Genomic DNA, 19184 nt, shown 5'->3' with positions numbered 1-19184 from the left:
AAATGAGGTCCCTGGGTTGATCATGAAACATGCAAACTGCCCCTGCCTATTGGCCACTACAGGAAGCCCACAGGGCTGGTGAAGACCCCCTTACCAACTGTCCTTGCAGAGCCCCTCCTATCATAGGATACCTGCCTTTTGAAGTCCTGGGAACCTCGGGCTACGACTACTACCACGTGGACGACCTGGAGCTCCTGGCCAGGTGCCACCAGCACCGTGAGTACCCATGCCAACGACCCAGCGCCCCTGCCAAGGACCTCCATTCTCTCCCTGCAGCCCTGACAGTGGGATTTGTAGGCTCTTCAAGGCAACTTATTACTTGGTTTCTTCTGAGGCCAAGAATTTTAACTTCTCTGAGATGATCGAGTTGTGGTCCTTGTTGGAAGTCCTTGTCTAGATTCCCCTGTGTTTTGTTTGCACCTGAAATTGACTTTGATCTGTGTGCTTCCTCCCCCAGCCCCTTCTCAGCTTCCCTCAGCTATGCAAACTATTTGATCTTTTTTTTCTTTTTAAGTAGTCTGATAACTATTATTTTATTTATTTATTTTTGGGCTTTCTCTAGTTATGGCAAGCGGGGGCGACTCTCTAGTTGTGGCACTTGGACTTCTCATTTCGGTAGCTTCTCATGTTGCAGAGCACAGGCTCTGGGGCACATGGGCTTCAGTAGTTGCACACAGGCTTCAGTAGTTGCGGCTCATGGAGCTTAATTGCCCCGTGGCATGTGGAATCTTCCCAGACCAGAGATCAAACCCGTGTCCCCTGCACTGGCAGGTAGATTCTTAACCAGTGGACCACCAGGGAAGTCCCAGAAATATTATTTTATTGGCAAATTCGGTGCCTCCTTTTTGTTGCTTTGGTCTCTTGGTTAGGCTTTCTCTTGACTGCTAGCATGTAAAGAGGAGCTAAAGTCCAGGCACTGAGACAGTGCCCTCCAGCTGCTCCTCTTCCCTGGACCCGTGGTCCAGCATTCTGCCCTGCCCAGGCCTAACCCAGCAGCATCTGTGTGTACCGGGTACCCCCAGGGAAGCCACAGCTTAACCATAGGAGCCCTGTGCAGTGGTCTGCAGTGGAAGCCACTGTGGCTGATCCTCTATATAGAGCCATGTAGACCAAGGATGCTTGGCTGACTGGCAGCCAGAGCACCCGTCCAGAGGCTGTCGGATCTGTTTTTGGTCCAGTTCTCCCAGCGTCTGGATGGTCTCTCCCACAACTCCAAAGACAGCTCCAGCTGCAGCAGGATGGTGAGCCCCAGGAGAACCAGGACTTTTTTTTTTTTTTTTAACGCACACTTCTCCAACAGATTTCTTTAAAGGAATGGATTTTGAAGAGAAAAAACATGGGGCAGAGAGGTATGGAATAGGAAATAAATACAAATGTAAGATGTTTTGCTAATTGCTTAATAACCACAAACTAGTACAGAGAATGCCCTGTACAAAACACGGTAAAGTTTCAAAGATGGAGGTGTTCCCTGAAGCAAGGCTGAAGACCACAGTCTCTGGCATTTGGAATTTAGACTGCAGTCCTTGTTTTTGCATGGATCACTGGCTGTGTGGCACAGTCCATGCTTTTAACCACATTTGAACAGGAGAATGGCCACATGGCCCAGGTAGGAGTAGATGAAGTGTTTGGTTTCATGTGTCACATAGCTACCGAAGTTCCTCCCCACAGTGCAGGGCCAGGTGGGGTTGTACTTCTTGTCAAACTCCTTCTTGATATGGGCCACAGTGTCCTTCTCTATGTTATATTTCTCCAGTGCCTGAGCAGCACACTCCACTGAGTCCTGTTGCATCTCCTCCTACCTATCGGCATTCTTGATCATGGCCTTTTGGTCACACATGGTTACCAAGGAGCAGGGGCTGGCCGACTGCAGCGGTCTCCTAGGGGAGGGGCTTGCAACACTCACGCCCACATAGAGAGGCGGTCGCTACCAAAGCCGTGGCGCATCAAAAACCAGGGCTTCTTAGTAATTAAACTCCCAGTGGAAGAATCTGCCTGGATTTAAGGCTCTGTTAAGCTTTTGAGCATTTGGGGAAGCAGGAGGATCATCCCTCCATTGTTTCTGAATTCATGACCACTTCCTGTGATCATTTTTTAAATTTGTTTCTCAATTGGAGGGAGATTGCTTAACAATGTTGTTGTGTTGATTTCTGCTGTACAGCAACTTGAATCAGCCATAATTATAAACATGTCCCCTCCTGCTTAAGCCCCCCTCCCCGCCCCTATCCCACCCCTCTAGGTCATCAACAGAGCACTGAGCTGGGCTCCCTGTGTTGTGTAGCAACTTCCCACTAGCTGTCTGCTTTACACACGGTGGTTGATGGTCACTTAAGTGCCGTCACTACTGGGGAAATGACCGCTGTGTGGCACTGTCATTTTGAAAGCTGGTGGTGTTAAAAGTGATTGTGGGAGGAAAGGGTCCTTTTGTCTTAACGCTGGTTATATGCCGACTCCGTCTTCCACTCACAGTGATGCAGTTTGGCAAAGGGAAGTCGTGCTGCTACAGGTTTCTGACCAAAGGCCAGCAGTGGATTTGGCTCCAGACTCACTACTACATCACCTACCACCAGTGGAACTCCAAGCCTGAGTTCATCGTGTGCACACACTCGGTGGTCAGGTGCGGGCCAGGGGCTAGGAGGGTGGGCGGGCCGGGGGCTGGGAGGGTGGGCATCCTCAGGGGTCCCCAGCCTGAGTTCTGCAGCAGAACTCTGCTTGCAGTGAGCAGACTAATCCCCAGAAGCCAGCTCCTTCCTAGCCCACACCCAGCCCTGGCCTCCCAGGGCGGAGACTTCCTCCCAGGGCCCCGCCAGGCCCCTCTGACAGCCTCATTGAGCTCTTCCAGGCAGCCAGGATGTTCCTCCGTAAATTACTGCTTCAGTGACCTACTTACATATTTTCCCTCATCTCCATCCGGCCCCCAGTCTTCCCTTGTCACTGATAGGAAAAGAAAATTAAAATTTTACGTCTGAATAACTCAGAGACATAGCCCCCCCCACCCCTTTCTCTGAATGCCTCAAAAACTGCCGGTGGCAAGCGAGGCAGGGTGGAACAAGAGCCAGGCTGCTGGCAGAGGGTTCCTGGTGGCTCCCTGACCTCAGGCAGAGGTTATCTGCCCCAGCCGCATGTGGGTGGCAGGGCTTCCAAGGGAGGAGGCAGATCCAGTGCTTCCTAGACACTGCCTGTGTAGGGTCACAGTTCCCAAAGGTAAAGGGGAAACGCCATTTGGGTTTTTTTCCCCAAGTACAAAAATTTTAAGAACATAAATTAGTTTTAAGCTGATCTAGAGGAGAGCCTTTGAGGAGAGCAACGAAAGAAAGGTTAGAAAGATCACATTATATATATGTATCAATATAGAACAGATAGATGATAGATAACAGATATATGATAGATCGAGAGGTATATATACATACCTATTGTTATGTACATGTACATAAGAAATGGATGATTGCCAGCAGATAATGGGTAGTTAGGTAAATGGATAGATCAGTAGATGATAGATGGATAGATAGATAGTTGATTGATAGACAATAGATGATTGGTTGATTGATAGATAATAGATGGATGGATAGATACTATTCATATACACATGCTTATCTATTGGATTGGGCAAAACGCTCATTTTGTTTTTTCCGTAACATCTCTAGAAAACCTGAACGAGCTTTTTGGCCAACTCAATACACACACACACACACATACACACACACACACACACACACGTAAATCCCTCCTCTTTAGTAAGTGAGGAAAGAGGAAGGATAAAAAATGCAGGTATTTCTTGGCCAGTGACCCTGATCATCATGTACATGCCCACCCCCAGGGACCTGACCCTGACTTCCCAGCCCACCCCTGAGCAGTTCAGCAGCCAGTGTTTTCTGATTCCATGTCCAGCACTCTCCCCACACCTACCCCCACTGCCTGGACCTTTGCCAGGGGGTCCTTTTGTCCCCATGTAAGACTGAACATCATCAACACCTTGCTCCTCAGAGTCTGATTTCCGGTCCATCTTCTCAGATCCCAGAATGAGATTCTCAGAGTAAGTAGGGAGCAACCAAGAGAGAAATGAGGTCATAGGTGTTCCAGAGGCCCAGGAGCCACCACCGCTCCCCAGGGCCCCATACCCACCCCACAGCTCTAGTCGCAAAAGCCACAGCTGGGTCACTCGGCCAGCACCACTCTGAGTTGATTTCCCCATGCCATTCGAAAAGTGGGTCCATAGACTAATTGGCTGTCTGGGTCTGGCTAGTCCTAGGTTTGGGTGAAAGAAAACTTCTGGAAGTTTCATAGTCTGTAATTATTTAAATAAAAAAATTTATACATTACTTCCTTCTATGCATAGTCCAAACTGAGTAGGTCTCCAGAAAGTCTTCTAATTATATGAAGGCTGAGGCTCATCCTACTAATGAAAATAGGTTTCTAAAGATAATTGTCTGTGGGTGGGTGGGTCAAGATCAGTAAAAAGAGAAAGGAACAACAACAACAACAACAAAAAGTGTAGGCAACAACAACATCCTGGAAGGGAAAATGTTCTTTTTTATGTGTTTAAAAAAAAATTTATGATTGTTTTTTTCTTTGGCCATGCCCCACAGCTTGTGAGGTCCATTCCCTTCTCCAGGGGATCTTCCCAACCCAAGGATCGAACTCATGTCTGCCACATTGCAGGCAGATTCTCTATGGTCTGAGCCACCAGGGAAGCTCCTTAGTTCCCTGAAGTGAAGTCACTTAGTCATGTCCGACTCTTTGCGACCCCATGGACTGTAGCCTACCAGGCTTATCCATCCATGGGATTTTCCAGGCAAGAATCCTGGAGTGGGTTGCCATTTCCTTCTCCAGGAGATCCTCCCATCCCAGGGATTGAACCTGGGTCTCCCGCATTGTAGGCAGATGCTTTACCATCTGAACCACCAGGGAAGTTCCCTGATGGGGATCAAACCCAGGCCCCCTGAAGTGGAAGCGCGGAGTCCCAGCCCCTGGGTCACCAGGGAAGTCCCAGAAAGGAAGTCACTCTGAATGTCCCAGTAGAAGTGACTCCTGTGGAATGTGGGCCCAGAAAGAAACCTCATCCCCAAACAAGTAACTGGGCCAGCCTTGCTAGTGGCTGCCCTGGGAGAGGGCGTCTCACAGCCCTCGTTGCTGGTGTCATCCCAGGACGTGCCCCCTCCAGCTGTGGTCTCTTGATTTCCTGAGCAGTTACGCCGAGGTCCGGGTGGAGAGGAGGCAGGAATTGGCGCTGGAGGACCCGCTGCTGGAGACCATCCACCCTTCGGCCCTGAAGGTAATCTGATCCCCAGCAGAGGAGGAAGGCAAAGTTTGGCTGAGTAGAATCTTTCATGAGTTGTGATCATAAAAATAGTAATAATGAAGCAGCCGGTCATGTTTTTTGAGCTCTTGCTATGTTCCCAGTACTGTTCAATGTAATTTTGGGGGTATTTGCGTACTTGTCCCTCATGAGGTTCCCGCGAGGTGGGCACTGTTGCTGTCCTTCAGGTGGGACTGAGCGTACTGGGGATGCAGATAGCGTATCTGAGGTCACGGAGACTGGGAACTCACAGAGCAGTGCGAGAAAACAGCCTCTCGACTCAAAGCAGGGTTTGGTGACCTTCCAGCCTTAAAAGAATGACTGTGCAGGCAAACCTCGGAGATGCTGTAGGTTCCAGATCACCACAGTAAAGTGAGTATCACCACAAAGCAAATCACATTACTTTTTTTTTGGTTTCCTTGTTCATATAAAAGATATGTTGACCTTATTCTGTAGTCTGTTAAGTGTGCAAGTGAAAGTGTTAGTTGCTCAGTCTGTCGATTCTTTGTGACCCCATGGACTGTAGCCCACAAGGCTCCTCTGTCCATGGAATTTTCCAGGCAAGATTACTGGAGTGGGTTGCCATTCCCTCCTCCAGGGGATCATCCCGACCCAGGGATCAAACCCAGGTCTCCTGCACTGCAGGCAGATTCTTTACTGTCTGAGCCACCAGGGAAGCCCAGTTGGTTTCTTTAAATGGCATACTTTAATTTTAAAAACTTTATTGCTAAAAAATGGTAAGCAGCATCTAACAAGACAGGATTGCCATAAACCTTCAATTTGTAAAAAATCACACTCTCCAAGAAGTGTGATAAAGGGAAACATAATAAAACAATGTCTGCCTATAGGAAAGTCCACTTTGCATCTCTCCCACAGATGAAAAGTGGGGGGTTATTCCATCATCCCATCGAGGTGGGGCATAGTCTGTGCATCCTGTCCTCCCCTTAGCCTAAGTGCTGTACCCTGCCCTCAAAAAGAGCACCCCACAAGCTCATTGCCCCTCACACACCCTCTATGGTATCACTGGCGGGGTGTACTTGGTGCTTCTATGTCTGGAGGTCTGAGCTGAAATCCTTGTTGGAGCCAGCTTGGCATCAGGGAGCCCTTAGAGGCATGGGGAGGTACTTCTCTTCACAAAGCCCAGACCTCTTTCCTCTCCAGCCTGAGTCCCTGAGACCCTCTGGCCAGGCAGCCCTTATTGCTGACAAGTCGACAGAAACTCATAAGCAGACCAGAACCCTGTTTCTCAAAGGTCATTCTTTAAGCAGACACATATGTTGGGAGGAAAAAAGAGAGAAAGCAAGAAAGGGAATGTTGTATTTTATCAAAGCTAAGTAGCCATCGATTGTAAGATCTATCTCTATCTCCACTGAGAAAGAGAGAAAGCTACCAGTCTGTGAAGTCAGGATTTCTTATTGTGAGTTGAAGGACATATCCCAATTTCATTTTATTGCAAAATGTGGGAGGGAAGTTCATCTTAGAACTGATGAAACGCAGTTCAAGTTCCAGCCTGCCCATGACCTAGAATCTAGAGTCTCTGGCCAGAAACTGACACAACAGCAGTGATCAGTTTATCTTTTCTATGCACTGGGAAACAAAAAAAAATTAATGTGATTTGCTTTATTGTGATACTCACTTTACTGCAGTCAGTGGACCATAGACACATCTCTTGTCCATTGAGAACTGAGTTGGGAAGAGGAAGAGATCCCTTTTAGAGACCAGAATGCATTTGCATCTTTGCTGAGCCTCTCCCACTGGCAGGCAAAGTGCTGCGGCCTTGTGCGGTGATTCCTCACCAGCACTGTGGTACAACGCCTCTGTCATTGTTCATGGATGTGTTTATTACCCAGCTCTGTCACAGGAATGCATCATATGTCATGTCCAAGGCTGGGATTAAGCTGTTCATAGGCAGGTGTTCGACACACCATACATCACAGGTGAAGATCAGGCACACTGTGTGTCATCCAGTCGGAAATTCAGTATTCAGGTTTCCGATCTTTGGGGAATATTAGAGCCCAGTGAAACTTCTCATCAGCATGCACTTACGTATAAACACACAGAAGACACTTGAGAGTCCCTTGGACAGCAAGGAAATCAAATCAGTCAATCCTAAAGGAAATGAGCCCTGAATATTCATTGGAAGGACTGATGCTGAAGATCCAATACTTTGGCCACCTGATGCGAAGAGCTGATTCATTGGAAAAGACCTTGGTGCTGGGAAAGATTGAAAGCAGGAGGCGAAGGGGTCGGCAATGGATGAGATGGTTGGATGGCATCATCAGCTCAATGGACATGAGTTGGAGCAAACTCTAGAAGATGGTGAAGGACAGGGAAGCCTGGTATGCTGCTGTCCATGGAGTCACAAAGAGTTGGACGTGACTGAGCAACTGAACAACAAACACACAAATACAGTCCCAGGCTGCCAGATTCAGAATCCCTTTTAGAGTCACAGCTCCAGGACCATGCTTTTCAAGCTCTCAGCAGTAATGGGACATTTGGATTTTTAATTTCAAGTCTGTCACTGATGGATGCTCTGTAACATGCAGATTCCCCTGCTTGGATGTGATGTACGGCAGATGGCTAGAAAAGTTTCTCAGCTCTTCCTCTCACTTCCTGTACTTACTTGTCTGCTGACCTGGCACACACAATTCACCTGGGACCCCACTCTAAAAGGTATGATTTGGGGAGCACTCTTCTTGTCTGGTCATGTAAGACCCAGTGGTTACATAGGTTGTGAGAGCTGGACTGTAAAGAAGTCAGAGCATGAAAGAATTGATGCCTTAGAACTGTGGTGCTGGAGAAGACTCTTCAGAGTCCCTTCGACAGAAAGGAGATCAAATCAGTCAATCTTAAAGGAAATGAACCCTGAATAATCATTGGAAGGCCTGATGCTGAAACTAAAACTCCAGTATTTTGGTCACCTGATGCAAAGAGCTGACTCATTGGGAAAGACACTGATGCTAGGAAGGATTGAGGGCAGAAGGAGAAGAGGATGTTAGAGGATGTGATGGCTGGATGGCATCACTGATGCAATAGACATGAACTTGGGAAAACCCCAGGAGATGGTGAGGGTCAGGGAAGTTTGGCGTGTGCAGTCCATGGGATCACAAAGAGTTGGACATGACTGGGCGACTGAACAACAACTTCTTGCCTGGAGAATCCCATGGACAGAGGAGCCTGGTGGACTACAGTCTATTGGACCACAAAGAGCCAGACACGACTAAGCAAATAAGCTTGCACGCACGCTGTGACCAAGCAGTAGCGTCTGAAAATAGACACTGAGCCCAGCCAACCCAGGCACAACCCTGCGATTCTATTCTGCACAAAGGCCTTTATGGCTGGTAGCAATCATTTCAGGCCTGTTTGGGCACACTCAGGGTCCTTCTTCATTGGAGGCCCAACACAAAGGACAGAACTGTCATGTAGACTTAGACACAGGGATTTAAGACCCGAGGCCAGGGACACCAGCCTGTCCAAGCAGCCCAGGAATCTCACCATCCTTCTGAGAATAGGAAGGAGCCTGGCTCAGGGGAGTAATCATGTTTCTTCTTTAGCTTAAAAATCACTAGAGTCTTCTTCTTAGGCTTATGACCCACGTGGCACTAGTGATAAAGAACCCACCTGCCAGTGCAGGAGATGTGGGTTCGATCCCTGGGTCGGGAAGATCCCCTGGAGGAGGGCAGGGCAACCCACTCCAGTGGGCCCCTGGAGAATCCCACAGACAGAGGGGCCTGGCGGGCTACAGTCCATGGGGTTGCAAAGAGTTGGACACGACTGAAATGACTTAGCACACACGCACCTGAGCCAATGCAGGATGGAAAGGTGGTTCCTCAGGGTTGGAAAGTCACAGCTGCTTTCTCTTCATGCCATGCTCTTGAGGCAGAGGCACCCTGAGGGTCCAGCAACAGTTAGGATCCAGGGGTCAAGAATTGGAGACCTTTGCCCCTTGGCCTCGGGTGCCTTGAGGCTGCAGAGGAAGAGCAGTAGGGAGACGGTGTCCAGAATGGTCCAAAGGCATTTGTCTGATTGGAGTATTTATTTTTTATTTTTTAAATATGTGTTTGTTTGGCTGCATCAGGTCTTGGTTGGAGTACCTTCGTTGTGGGATCTTTATTGCAGGCTTCTCTAGTTGCAGAGCTCAAGCCTCTCTTTCTAGTTAGGGTGCACAGGCTTAGTTGCCCCAAAGTATGTGGGATCTTAATTCCCTAACCAGGGATGGAACCCACGTCCCCTGCACTGGAAGGCGGATTCTCAACCACTGGACCACCAGGGAAGTCCCAGAGTATTTTTTAGATTTTTTTTTAAATGTGGACAATTTTTGAAGTCTTTATTGAATTTGTTACAGTATTGTTTCTGTTTTATGTTTTGGTTTTTTGACTGGGAGGCATGTGGTATTCTAGCTCGTGAGGCGTGTAAGCAGGGATTGAGCCTGCGCCCCTGCATTGCATTGGAGGGTGGATTCCTAACTGGATCTCCAGGCAAGTCCCTCATTGGAGTATGAATAACCCAGTCCCACCAGCAACCTTATTTCTAGAATCTTTCTCTCCACTCCCCTTCTGGGAAAGCCAAGATTCTGGGCATGAGGTGACAATTTTAAGGAAAAACAAAATGGCAAGTCAATTATGAAAATCTAAAATATCAAAATAGAAGGTAAGAAAGTGTAATAAACACTGCTTACAGGCTGAAAAAAAAACCTGAAACTCAGTCGCTCAGTCATGTCCTACTCTTTGCAACCCCATGGACTGTAGCCCACCAGGCTCCTCTGTCCATGGGATTCTCCAGGCAAGAATACTGGAGTGGGTTCCCATTTCCTTCTCCAGGGAATCTTCCCAACCTGGGATCGAACCCATGTCTCCTGCATTGCAGGCAGATTCTTTACCATCTGAGCCGCCAGGGAAGCTACCAGGCCCTCAAAGATGCTAGATTATATATTTGTATAAATAGTCCACCTGAATGTGTTTGGAATTCTCTCCAAGCAGTTATAGTATTTCTCTCAGCACCCTTCAAGCTTTCCTATGTATTTAGAGGACAACTAAAGTACCAAAGTTCATTGCCATGGTCTTGATGCTGAAACATGGACTCTGTGTGTGTGTGTTTCAGGACAAGGGCTCCAGCCTGGAACCTCAGCAGCACTTTAATGCACTTGACATGGGCACCTCAGGCCTTAACACCAGTCACTCACCATCGGCCTCCTCAAGAAGTTCCCACAAATCTTCATGCACAGCCATGTCAGAGCCCACCTGTAAGTGTGACTCTGCAGAGGGCAGGACGGTTGGGAGTATACACAGAGTCCCACAAGGGACCCCACATTCAAGGAGAAGCAGGGCACTCCATGCCATGAAGCTGAAGTCGCCATCTGCTCCCCACTCCTTGCTTTCTTTCCCTCTAGCTTCCTCCCCCCACCCCACCCCAACACCAACCCCGCTCCATGCTCTGCTTCCTCCACTGCCCCACAAAGCCGACATACAGCAGGTGTCATGCAGGCCTGGTGAGCTGTGTGATCAGGCAGGCGGCTGAACCATGTGGCGCACCTAAAGCTTGTGGGTGCTCCGCTGTCATCCCCCTGTTCCCCAGGCGAGGCTGGAGGCTGGCAGAACTTCTAGGCCTCTCGGAACCACCCCCACTCCTGCTAGGCTTCCTTCATCAGATTCCAAACAGGCCCATGTTTCATGCACACCATGGTCACCCTCCCCCTCTTTTTAAAACATTTATCTATTTATTTATGTATGGCTGTGCTGGGTCTTCATTGCTGTGTGCAGGCTTTCTGTAGTTACAGCCAGCGGGAACTCCTTTCCAGTTGCAGTGCACGGGCTTCTCATTGTGGTGGCTTCTCTTGTTGCAGAGCATGGGCTCTAGGGCTCACGGGCTTCAGCCGTGAGCCAGTGGTTGTGGCGCATGTGTATAGTTGCCCCCCGAGCATGTGGAATCGTCCCAGACCAGGGATGGAACCCGTGTCCCCTGCCTTGGCAGGTGCATTCTTAACCACTGGACCACCAGGGAAGTTCTCTTTCCCTCTTTTGATAAGAGAGCTGTTAAGTGTGTGCAAGTCTGCAAGGTGCCATATTTTTTTGCAGCCACTCCAAGCAAGCTGAGGGCAGAGGCCAGCACCCCGGCTTTGCCCAGATCAGCCCAAGAGCTCCCAGTGCCAGGACTCAGCCAGGCAGCCGCGATGCCGGTATGTGTGTGACCCCAAACTTTCCCCCTAGACTGCACTACAGCACTGCAGGGGCCTGCCAGGCCACAGGACTGCGGGCGGCATCTTCCTAGAGAACGTGCTGTACTTAGAGATTGTGGGTGGCAGGCGGGGGTGGGAAGCTAAGTAGCTTAATTGGCAACTAATTTGCAACACTCAGATCCTAAAATTAACATGGATGTATATCCACAGCATGCAAAATCCAAAGGAGTTTTAAAGCTTGAAACTTCCAACCTGGGGGGTCCCATTCACAGAGCCTCTGGGGGTACATGATCAGGACGGTCCCATTTCAGACCCACATTCCCAGTGAAAATGTCTGAGAAGCTTGATGTTAACAAAAATGTCCCTTGGCATATATTGGGTTGGCCAAAAAGTTTGTTTGGATTTTTCCATTCCATCTTATGCAAAAGCCAAATGAACTTATTGGTCAACCCAGGATCAGGCAGCATCCTTCATATATGCCAGGCCTCTCCAGGACTCATTGGAAAAGACCCTGATGCTGGGAAAGATTGAGGGCAGGAAGAGAAGCTGATGACAGAGGATGAGATGGTTGCGTGGCATCACCAACTCAATGGACATGAGTTTGAGCAAACTCCGGGAGATGGTGAAGGACAGGGAAGCCAGGCGTGCTGCAGTCCAGGAGTCCCAAAGAGTCAGACATGACTGAGTGACTGAACAACAACAACAACTCCAGGATGTCAGGGAACGTGGCCTCCTAGAAAGCACACTGGCTGGATGCAGAGTCACCGATGTACCTATCATACTCTGGTGATCCATCACAAACTGCCATCCACACCAAACTCAGTGGCATAAAACTACCAGGATTTTCCATGTTCATGGATTCTGAGTCAGGAATTCAGAAAGGGCACAGTGGGGGTGACTCTTCTCTGCTGCCTGTTGTTAGAGGTCTCCCCATTCAGGGCTGGGAGGTCCACATCCCCGTTCTGTGCATCCCCGGCTGAAGGTGGGCTCAGCCAAGAGCATCTTCTGTTGACCTGCATGGACGTCTCCATGCCACCCTCCCAGCAAAGCTCCTGGTTCCAAGACGAAGACTCTGGAGAGGGACCTCCCACGAGAGCCAAACACAAGCCACATGGCTTTCCATGCCCTCCCCTTCAATACATTACCTCCACCATCCCTCTTGGTCAGAGCAGTCACAAGCTCACCCATGTAGTAGGACACAGACCTTGCTCTTGAGGGGGAAAGTGTCCCCAAATTTAGGAGCCACATTCAAATAGTTGCCAAGTACCTTCTTCCCATCCCTGGCTGACATTTTGGAGATGGCAGTGAAGTCATTGGGCATTCCTGGTGGCTCAAAGTAAAGAATCCCCCTGCAATGCAGGAGCCACAGGAGACTCGAGTTCGATCCCTGGGTTGGAAAGATCCCCTGGAAGAGGGCATAGCAACCCACTCCAGTATTCTTGCCTGGGAAATACCATGGACAGAGGAGCCTGGCTGGCTACAGCCCATGGGGTCACAGAGTCAGACACAACTGAGCAACTGAGCGTGCATAAGGGGCCAAAAACCCTGAGACTCTACCCTCTGAGCTCCTGGTCCCTGGAGACCATCTCTTTTCTTGAATACCTCTAAACCTTTCTTCATGGGCTTCCTAGGTGGTCAGTAGTAAAGAACCCACTTGCCAGTGCAGGAGACACAGGTTCAATCCTGGGCTGGGAAGATCCCCTGGAAGAGGGAATGGCTTCCCACTCCAGGGTTCTTGCCTGATAAATCCCGTGGACAGAGGAGCCTGGCTGACTACAGTCCATGGGATCACAAAAGAGTCAGAAACAACTTAGCAACTAAACAACAACAAACCATTCTTCTGAAGTGCTCCTCAAATTTCCCACTTGTTCAGGAATGCTGAAAATGTAGTATGCATAGTGAAGCAAAAAGGCTTGGACTTATGCCACCTGCTTCAAATATCACTCAGTTCATCCATTTAGTAGCTGTGTGACTCTCAGTAAATTAACTAACCTGTGTCTAGGTTTGGGAATAATCATAATACCTTCTAGCTTGAGAAATGAATGAGTTAACAGGTGCCTGTTAACAAAGGCACCTGAAAAGAGTACCAGGTGGTGGCAGAGATTCTATAAATGGGCCACAGCTAGAAATAGTAATAGATGAGGAAGCTGAAACTCAGAGAGGTGGACAGAAGAGCTATTTGAACTCAGGTCATCCAGTTCCAAGCCTGGCTTTCCAGCCACTGTAGCAAACTGCTCTTCTAACAGCTTAGGGTGGCAGGGTTCCTCCACCCAGCTGAGCAATGGAACAAAATTGGGAGAATCGGAACCAGCCCCAAGGACTGTCATTCAAAACAAAGTCTTCTGCTGCTCTGCCCGCAGTGCTGTCCTGGGGACAACTTGGCATTGGAGCTGCTTTTCATAGCCCCCTGGGCCTGGGGCAATGATGGAATAGCTTCAGAAGAATCTTTTTACATTTAAAAATTCTCAAGAGCTTCATGAAGCTGAGGGTTGCGTTTCTTGTTTCTACACATTGTTCCCCCCCAATTCTAGTCCCCCGCCACGGCCCCCTGCCCACAAGATCTGGGATTCAGCTGACCTTGCAGGACTCTGTCCACAAGATTCCAGCAGTGTCCGGTGAAACTGCAGCCACAAACACTGCCTGGGCAAGGCAGTGCTAGAGAGCATGCCGGGTGCATCTGTCCACGTTAGTCTGAGTGTTGAGCGGAAAGGCCACACAGAGTCAACACTGGTTATGAGTTCCCCTTCTTTCTGCTGCACAACAATGCTGAGAAAGTATCAATTTAGGGAAAGACCAACCAAATCCACCAAGAATGGAGCCTAGAATAGAAGGGGAGGGTGGGTGGGGTGGCAGTGCCCAGCTCTGGCTGGTGGTAGTGATTCTGCAGAGCACACCATGGTGGGAACGTCGGGTCTGAGTGGTCCCACGACCTCCCATCCGTCAGCAGCTGTGTGTCAGCTCTGACTCCATTCCCTGCAAGGGTAATAGCCTGTGACCCCACCTTTTCGGGGGAACATATACCTTCCAGAAATGAGCAATCCACTCTAGGGCAGAAGGGCCTCCTTGAAGCCAGAGAGCACAGCTGGCTGAGAGCACCCCATCCCTTCTGTAATAGCCCAGAAGCTGTATATCTATCAAAGCCACCCTCCCTCTCTCCCCCAGGCCCCCCTGCCAGCTCCGGCGTCCTGTGACCTCACACAGCAGCTCCTGCCTCAGACCGTCTTGCAGAGCCCACCTGCCCCGGTGTCACAGGTAAGTCTGGGGCTCAGGGCAAGGGAGACCCAGGGAGGCACTTCCTTGAGACAGGATGCTGAAATCCACTGGAGGGTGTGGGCACGCTGGTGCCGACTTACAGGCTCCAGACCAAGGCCCCCAAAATGAGACTCTTTCTTCCCACGTGCAGGCGGGGCATGTGGAGTTGTGGACCTCCCGTCTCCCCCTGCCCTCTCCCCGCTGTCCTCATCTCCATCCATCCTCCCATCGATCTTCCCCGTCATCTATCTCTCAATCCTGTCAACAATTTGCTTCATCCCTCACCCACTTTTCTGTGTTCCTCTCATTTTTCATGGCTCCTGATTGGCCACAATATTTTAGAGAAGGTCTGAATTAGGACAAATGTCATAGGAAGACTCTACAAGGATTTAAAAACTCTGAGTCCAGTACTATAAATACCACATTTAAAAAAAAAATAAAGGACCAGGGCTTTGAGGAGTAATTCCTGCTTTGTTTCAACAACATTCAATGAGTTACTATTTGGGTCAGTCAGGGAGTGAGTGTGAAGGAGGCAAGGATGCTTATAACAGGGCCCTCGCTTTTGGACTCAGAGTTGAAGGGAGTGATACTCATATGAACAGAGAAGCCACCACGTGTGTGTTTTCATAGAACCAGTAAACAAATATATATATATATATTCTGCCTGTGGAACTCCAAGAGCAGTTGAGCTGACTGGTCAGACCTCAGGTTTCAATTCTTTTATGGGATATTGAGTTTTGCCCCATCCCTGGCCACAAGGGGGTCCTGGGGGCAGTCTATCAACATGTGCCCCTGGCCATACTCTTGCCAAAATGTAGAGTCTGTCTTGCTGCCAATCTGGCACCACTGATGAAAATCTTTTCAGAACATATGCCTGTCCCATTAACAGCAGGCTTGTATGGTTTCCTGAAGTAAGAAAGACATATGCTAGCATGGGCCTTTTGCTAGAGTTAGGCTTAAGTAAGGATATAAAACCAACCCATCCAGAATTGACTAACATGATCTCTATTCATCCTCATCAGGAAAAAAAAAAAAATTATTTTTTTGTCTACAAATTCCCAAGGCACATTTGGTAGGAAGTAACTTTTTTTATCCACAGGCCCTTGAAATGAGAATTCCTTCAACTTGTGGGTCTTGCATAGGAAAGAATGTCTTTGTTTTATAATAAGTCATGGGGTGATGAAGGCCCTTTTGGAATTTTTCATATATTGAACCTCATTTTAATTAACACTAGCAGTTCTTAGTCTCAGGCATATTATACTTAATAGCTGTATTCTTTAAGAGGTTCTTGCATAATGTTGTCCTTTTTGTCAGACAGTTTTTCTCATGCCTACTTATGTGAAAAATGAGATTCTGCAGTTTTCTCTTTCTCCTCACTGATGTTATCACTGAGGGATCCCATCAGGGAAAGGGGAAATGTAAAATAAAATCCAAAATCTGGGAAATTGGCTATCTGGGTAAGTGATTGTTTTGCTTCATGGTGTGTTGCTAACGCGTCTCTAAGTTGGGATAAAACTCTTTATCAAAAAGGCCATGATCAAGAATATAACAAGACTGGAGACTGTTATACAGAGTGAAGTAATTCAGAAAGAGAAAAGCAAATATTGCATATTAACATATATATATGGAATCTAGAAAAATGGTACAGATGAACCTATTTGCAAGGCAGCAGTGGAGACACAGACGTAGAGAATGGACTTGTGTACACAACAGGAGGAGAGAGGGGGATGAATTGAAAGCATAGGATGGAAATATATACATTACCGTGTGTCAACTACAGAGCCAGTGAGAATTTGCTGTATGACGCAGGGAGCTCAACCTGGTACCTGTGACAAGCTACAGGGGTGGGATGGGGTAGCAAGTGGGAGGGAGGTTCAGGACAGGAGGGAACATGTGTATACCTACGGCTGATTCATGTTGATGTATGGCAGAAACCAACACAACATTGTAAAGGAATTATCCTCCAATTAAAAGTAAATAAATTTTAAAGAAAGAATATAACAAGAGTTCATGTTTGGGGGTTCCTGGAATGCCTTAGGAAAATAAGAGTAATACTAGAAGTAATTAACACTCATGAAATTTGGTGCTGGGCCCTCACCAATGACCACCTCCAGCCCCCTCACTGTTTCCCTTGGGAGCCAAGGGGCAGTCCAGAGCATCCTCTCTGGACATGGGTGTCATAGCCTGGACAGTCTCCAGACTTTAGGGAACCCAGCACAGGAACTTTTGTCTTTTGTTATCTTAACTGAATACCTGATAGAACTTTTCTTTCTCGATCGAATTCTCTTTCAAAATCCTAGCTTGGTGTTTTGATCAGTGAGATTTCTGAGTGAGATTTTTGTGATACTGTTGGTATAGAGCAGATATTTTTAAACAAATATTTAGCAGCAGATTTTTTTACCAATAATTTTTATTGAAGTGTAGTTGATTTACAATGTGTTAATTTCTGATATGCAACAAAGCAATTCACTTATACGTGCATTCATGCTAAGTCACTTCAGTTGTGTCCAGCTCTTTGCAGTCCTATGGACTGTAGCCTGCCAGGCTCCTCTGTCCATGGAACTCTTCAGGCAAGAATACTGGAACAGGTTGCCATTTCCTACTCCAGGGGATCTTCACAACCCAGGGATCGAACCTACATCTCTTATGTCTCCTGCATTGGCAGGCGGGTTCTTTACCACTAGTGCCGCCTGGGAAGCCCATATATGTATGTATATATTCACATTCCATATGAATCCCAAGGCTGGCCCTCCCAGACTAACAGTGCATTAGCTCCTCTGTACATGGAATTCTACAAGCAAGAATACTGAGGTGGACTGCCATTCCCATCTTTCAGGGATCTTTCCAACCCGGAGATCAAACCCAGGTCTCCTGCATTGCAGGTGGGCTCTTTACTGTCTGAGCCACCTGGGAAGCCCATATATATACACAGTCTATATGAATCCCAAAGCTGGTCCTCCCAGACTAGAGTACAATGAATTAGACCTGCAGGTCCCCATGGGCCTGAGAAAAGCTCACGGCAGAGTCCCTGGGCCACCCCCACCCTTATCCAGAACCCATTCTTATCAGCAAGCTCCCCAGCAGTGGGTCACTCATTGCAGCAGTGGATCAGGGATGCTGCAAAGGGAGGGTAAGGCACTGAAAGTGAAAGTGCACAGGGCCACTCAGAGCAACAGCACTATCCGTCTGCATGGCTGAAATAGCGCTCTCACTGGGTTCTGTGTCTTGACCCCACCTTCAAGTTTTCAGCACAGCTCAGCATGTTCCAGACCATCAAAGACCAGCTGGAGCAGCGGACACGCATCCTGCAAGCCAACATCCGGTGGCAGCAGGAAGAACTCCACAAGATCCAGGAGCAGCTCTGCCTGGTTCAGGACTCCAACGTCCAGGTGATGCCCCTTACTGGGCCAGCGGTCCCCTGGGCTCTGTGCTCCCCACCGCTGTGTGATGTGTCCTAGTCCACCCTTTCAGGGCAGCCAGGACTCCCTCCAAGGTTCACTAGGCTGCCTTACTGTGCCCTGCTTCCTGAACAAACTGAAACCTCTACCAGTGAACTGCAAGTCATGAACCCCACCTCCACCATCCCCAGCTCCAGGCCAAACATAAAATTCACATGACAGCCTTTTCACTCACCCCTCACATTTCCTGTGTTGCCTGCACTTTGTTTCATGTGTTTGGTGGTTAGTCACCCTGCACAGACACCAGCCTCCCTCCCATGGGGTTTTAAACTCCCCAGCACCTGTGTAACTGCTTTCCGAGCACCCAACCCAGGCTGCTGACAAAGAGATGATCTGCTCTGTGCTCCCATCCAAAACATGAATGCGGAGAGACTCGAATCTGTGCCCATTAATGGCCCCCTGCAGGGGGCGGCCCAGGAGCTGGAGACTGGAGGTCAGCACCCTGGCACCCCCAGGCCACCCCCATTGTGGCATGGCAATTGGGGTGCCCTGACAGCATCTGCTTTTAATTGGACCGCACCCCACCCCAGCCCCAGATGTCACTTCTTTGAATCCTATTCTATTCTTTTATGGAGGGAAAAACTTTATATATTGGATCTCTTTCAAGGTTAAATTATTTTTACCAGGTTTCATGTAAATCAGTCCAGGACTGTTTTTCTTCCAAAGCGCATTCTTTGGGCCCAGCCTTTGCTTGTAAATGTAGCCAACCTTGGAGTCTGCCCTGAGTGAGGTAAGCCTTGGCACCCGCCTAGGGGGGAACAGATGGAAGCAGAAGAGACCCCTGAGGGAAATAGCCAGGGTACTGACCCTGCCGTCCACTCCACCCCCCACGCCCCCACCATCCAGGCAACCTCTCCTGTGGACATAACACCTTGAACTGAGATGAACACAGGATAGTACAAAGGTGTTGGGCAGCCTGGAGACTCCTAGAGCCAGCCGTCCTGCCTCCCTGGGTCCCCACAGAGGTTCCTGGTGGGCTTTACATATGCTATAAACCCGGGGCTGC

General features: G+C 48.7%; 1 protein-coding gene and 1 pseudogene across 5 annotated transcripts in view; one reads left to right on the top strand and one right to left on the bottom strand.

Annotated features, from left to right (window-relative positions):
• The window catches only part of NPAS2 (neuronal PAS domain protein 2), a 195786-nt gene that overhangs the window by 158585 nt on the left and 18017 nt on the right, over positions 1-19184 (top strand). For 4 of the 5 annotated variants that reach the window (XM_081591527.1, XM_081591529.1, XM_081591526.1 and 1 more), the window contains 7 exons: positions 110-216; positions 2467-2614; positions 5185-5269; positions 10394-10535; positions 11368-11468; positions 14631-14720; positions 17963-18109. In XM_081591527.1, coding sequence (XP_081447653.1) covers positions 110-216; positions 2467-2614; positions 5185-5269; positions 10394-10535; positions 11368-11468; positions 14631-14720; positions 17963-18109 — 820 coding nt within the window. Of the gene's footprint in view, positions 1-109; positions 217-2466; positions 2615-5142; positions 5270-10393; positions 10536-11367; positions 11469-14630; positions 14721-17962; positions 18110-19184 lie in introns of all 5 variants that reach the window. The other variant, XM_081591525.1, reaches the window with a different exon arrangement.
• On the bottom strand, positions 1568-1837 carry LOC145545993 (dynein light chain 1, cytoplasmic pseudogene; annotated as a pseudogene).

The sequence above is a fragment of the Giraffa tippelskirchi genome, chromosome 4 (assembly GCF_054371585.1).
Source record: "Giraffa tippelskirchi isolate mGirTip1 chromosome 4, T2T-mGirTip1v1.2.pri, whole genome shotgun sequence".
NCBI classification, from domain to species: Eukaryota; Metazoa; Chordata; class Mammalia; order Artiodactyla; family Giraffidae; genus Giraffa; species Giraffa tippelskirchi.
This window is presented reverse-complemented; position numbering and strand designations above follow the sequence as displayed.